We start from the raw sequence: 4,800 nt of genomic DNA, 5'->3' as shown, positions 1-4,800 counted from the left end.
GAGCTCATTGAGCTAAGGTTGAGCTGGTCTAAGGACATTCCCGGGGTGGGGTCGTATCAACCAAAGAGGTTAAAACCCCAACTAACCCCTAGTTAGGCCCTGGAATTTAATGTAACAATTATAGATCCTTGTATTATAATATTATTGTTTTTGTTGTTATGATTATTAAAAATAGTCTCCCATCTTGAATTTAAGAAGATTTGGCTTTCCATTCAAACTTCAAAACTAATTATCCTCCAAACTTTTCTCCCAAAATTTCTTTCTACCACATATAAAAAAAATATTTGTTTTCTTCTCATCTATTTTTTTACTACAAACTATTTTCTAAAACTGTCAATATTGTTTTAAATTGTTTGATTCATAAAGAACTTAAATCCTTTCAGCCCTTACCCCTATTAGACTTAGATTAATCCTACCTACAACACCTTTGTTTTATAAGCAGTGAAGCCAATTACCTCATTAGCATCGACATATTCTCCTTTCCATAAAAAGAATAATGGATGATATAGAGTTCAAGAAGGTTTTTCAAATGTTTGATAAGAACGGAGATGGGAGAATTTCAAAGGAGGAATTGAATGACTCATTGAAAAAATTAGGTATTTTTATCCCCGATGACGAGTTAACACAAATGATCAAAAAAATTGATGTCAATGGTGATAACTACGTCGATATTGAGGAGTTTCGTGAGTTGTATCAATCCTTTATGAATGATAAGGATGAAGAGGAAGATATTTTAGAGGCTTTCAAGGTTTTTGATCAAAATGGAGATGGTTACATTTCTGTCGATGAGCTAATGTCTATTTTGGCTTCACTTGGGCTTAAACAAGGGAAAACTATTGAAGATTGTAAAAAGATGATAATGAAAGTTGATGTGGATGGTGATGGTAGGGTTAATTTTTTAGAATTCAAGCAAATGATGAAAGGGGTTGGTTTTAGTGCTTTCAGTTGACTTGAAAGGAAAAAGGGCTAATTTAGGGTTTCTTGATAGTCTCAGATAAAACAAGATGATCTTCGGCTTCACCTTATGGTTGGATTGTATTGGTTATACCTAGTATGCATGCATGTAAATGTCACAATTATGACTAATGGCTTGCTACCAATTGTGAAAAACATCATCACAACACCAAAATCAATGCTATGACTAACTTGAAGATAGGAGAGTGAAAGATAATGCAATGGGGATGGTAGGAACATTTTCTATCACCAACTATGAAAGTAGTAGTACAAATTTTGTTATTGGAATTTTCATTTTGTTATGATTTCCAAGCTTGTAAGATTGGTTTAAGATTGATCTTATTTGTCTCCAATACCTCATTCCCATCCTTTTTCTAATGTGTGTTATCTTTTCTCTTCATTCTTAGTGCAAATTAATATATGATTTGTTTAAATGGACGGGAAAAAACTCTTTCTTTTTTTTCAAGTATTTAAATAACAATCACAACATGAGTATACAATTATTATCTAATTATTTTAACTTTCCTTATTGTTGTATTCATTGCAATTGAAAAGTACATTATTTTTACATCTACACTACAATAAACATGAGAAATGGAAAACAACAACCACAAGTTGATTTTCTAAATTTTTTCTAGTTTTCATATGGATGATTAATGTTATTTTTAGCTATATTGTCTATACTTTTACTTTTTTAAAGTACTTGTGTCTAACACATGTTTGAATGTTATTATGTAACAATCCTTCAAATATATGAACAACTTAAAACATTAAGTATAATTCTCTTGCACAAATAGTATCCAATGTTCTCCAATTTTAGAGATTATTTGCAAGTAAGAAACAATAAGTCAAAAAATTACATATGAATTTTGATTTTCTACCATGTCACTCTAAAATTTCAATTTGGTGAAATTTAATAAGTAAAAATTAAAATTTTCTTCAACAATACACCTAAAATTAGAATGATTAGACTTAAGTAGTTCAATAAATTAAAAAGGTTTTTATTTATATAATTGTTTATATATGCAACAGGTAAACCTAAATTGGTCCCAAAACATTTAAAATTGAATGTGATGATTCAGGTGTTGGAATAGGGGTCGTGTTGATACGACCCGCCCTTGGGAACGGCCATTGCTTCAGCCTACAAGCGAGGCTCGTTGTGTTTGCAAGCTGGACGTAGCTCAATCTTATTTTGTGGAGCTTCATTTAGCTCGTTTTCAGCTCCTTTCAAGCTCAATGAGCTCGAACTAGCTCAATTTCATTAAGACCTTATTATAGTAGCTGAAATAAATTATTTGAGTCATTTAATTAGATTATTACAGCTCAATTAATATTCATTTTTATTTGGTTTAAAATCTGGACAAATTTAATTATGCATGTTAATTGAGTTATAATTATATGTTATTAATTTGTCTTAATTTATACAGCTTATAAATATGTTTTTAAGCTTGTTTTTAATATGTTAACTTTATTACTTGTTTTAATTATGTCTTAAGGCTGCCGAATTTAATGTGCAGCATTTTAGTGTTAATTTAATGTGTCTAAACATGAATTTGAATTATTTGATGAATGTTGCTGTAGGTACATCATCCATGAACGTTTTTGGAGCATGAAAGGTATTAAAAGAGGGTACATGAAGGGGACGGCACATGCATGAATGGGAGAATGAAGTTGGCTGTTGTTTGAAGTCTCCTAAGTGACCATTCAATTAATTTATTGCTTACACATTGTTGAATACATCATGGCTGTTCGGATCAAGGTGTTCACATTCAAAGACTCTTCAAAACTTGGTTTTCACACTCAAAGTGACTACTCAACATCTTCTTAATTGCTGGTAATTTTTCAGCAATAGTTGCCAATTAAATGAGCTCCTTTAAGCACATCAATCGAATGTAGCTGCTGCCATTTACTCCCTCAAGCTCCAAGTTCAATTGTCCATCTAGAAGGTGACCATTGGAGCTCCAAGTTCAAAGAATCTAGCTAGCCCATTTAAGTAATTCATTTGCTTAATTTTTAAGGAATTTAAGTGACCATTCGGCTAGCCTAGTGGATTATTATAAATAGCTGAATTTTCACTTTGTAAGGGACTTTTTGACATTTTAATTAGCGAATTGCTGCCAAATTTGTGAGGCATTTTCTCTCAAATTTCGTTCGAGACCCGTAAGACTTATCTAAGCTTTTAGTGACGTCTTTCCGATTCTTTTCCGAACTTATCACTCCTTAAACCCGAGTGTGGCATTCACTTTTGATACCTTTGGTTCATACTTTCCTAAGTATCGGGTCAAGGTCCTTTTCAACCATTTCCAATTCATTTAGGTCCTATAAGTTTCGGGTCAACACTCTTCCTTAGTGTTGGTTCACTCTTGACCTTTTTGAACCATTAACATTTCGTACCAAATCGTATTACCATTTCGAACCAAATCACCTTACCAATTCGTACCAAATCGTATTACCATTTTGAACCAAATCACATTACCATTTCGTAACAAACCCAAAACCGAACTCGACCAAATTCAAACCAATTCTTTCTCATCTAAACCAAAAACCATACCAACTTTGTTCATCCGACTTGCTTTCTTTGAACCCAATTTCTCTTTACTTTCTCTTGAATCGATTTATTCAAACATACTTCTTCGTTTATGATCGGGAACTAAACGACTCGGATTCAACTACTAAATCGAGATCGTATCATTTGGTATCAGAGCTGGTAAAAACGAGAAGTACGAGCACTCGAAGTCAATTTGAAATAGGTACGTAAAAAAAAGAGTTCGAAAAAAAATTCAAAATCAAAAAAAAAATCAAAAAAATTGAAAAGAAAAAAAAATTGCATACGGTCTAGGTGCGGACGAAAAGAATGTGAAAGATCCGTAAAAAAAAAGTCTGGAAACACTTCAACAAAAATTTTTCCAAAATCACATTCTACACCCTTTTATATCCTTCTTAGTGAAATTTCACTCTATTAAAAAAAATTTTTAGTGTTTCGAGTTTGTAAGTTCGATACCTATTTCTACTCATCTTCTTTTTTTCTACGCCACACTTATCCTAAAAGCCTTTCTTATTTCTTTTAGCCTACCCGTAACCTAACATCAAATCCTTGTAAAGCCATTTGAAGCCGACCCATTGAACTACGATAAGGTCACGACGAGTCGCTTACGAAATCACGAGAGGAAATTGAGTGGAAAAAGGCACGAGTGTTGTGAGAATATTAGAGAGAAGAAAAAGCCATTAAAGAGTGTAAACACGAGTGGAGTGCCGAATTATTTTCTTTTTGAGTGACTTGTGAGTTTTTGTTGTGAGGTTATAATTTCATATATCAAGAAGCCCTACAATAAACATGGCGGAAAGGCAACCTGTTCGGAATGTGCCGGACTTGAATTTGCAAGCATTGCTATGCGAGGTGGAACGATTGTTCGATCAAAAGTTAGAACCGATTCAAGATAGACTTGATCGTGTGGAAGGAAGAGCCCAACGAAGGTGAACTCCCTTAAGCCTTCCGAGAAATCGAGGACGGCAATCTGATGTCGATGATGAATCTTCCGAGTCGAATGAACACGAAAGTGATCGAGGGTCCAATGCGAATGTCCAACGAAGAGGCATACGCAATCGAGGACAACGAAATCGAGAGAGGTTCGATGATGACTTGAAAAGCATTAAGTTGTCAATCCCTTCATTCCAAGGCCGATCGGATCCCGAAGCTTATCTCGAGTGGGAGAAAAAGATCGAGCTTATATTTGAATGCCATAACTATTCTGAGACCAAGAAAGTTAAGTTGGCTGCTATCAAATTTTCGGACTACGCAATGGTGTGGTGGGACCAACTTACAACTAGCCGAAGGCGAAATGGCGA

At 33.9% G+C, this 4,800-nt stretch overlaps 1 protein-coding gene across 1 annotated transcript; it reads left to right on the top strand.

Moving 5' to 3' along the window:
* The first annotated feature begins 223 nt into the window (after positions 1 to 223).
* Positions 224 to 1,411, top strand: LOC105794031 (calmodulin-like protein 3). Its single transcript, XM_012622993.2, has one exon. The coding sequence runs from the start codon at positions 497 to 499 to the stop codon at positions 947 to 949; it is 453 nt and encodes a 150-aa protein (XP_012478447.2). The 5' UTR covers positions 224 to 496; the 3' UTR covers positions 950 to 1,411.
* The last annotated feature ends 3,389 nt before the right edge of the window (positions 1,412 to 4,800 follow it).

The sequence above is a fragment of the Gossypium raimondii genome, chromosome 3, assembly GCF_025698545.1.
Source record: "Gossypium raimondii isolate GPD5lz chromosome 3, ASM2569854v1, whole genome shotgun sequence".
In the NCBI taxonomy this organism is placed as follows: domain Eukaryota; kingdom Viridiplantae; phylum Streptophyta; class Magnoliopsida; order Malvales; family Malvaceae; genus Gossypium; species Gossypium raimondii.
The sequence above is the reverse complement of the archived record's forward strand: the minus strand, read 5'-3'. Positions and strand labels throughout refer to the sequence as shown.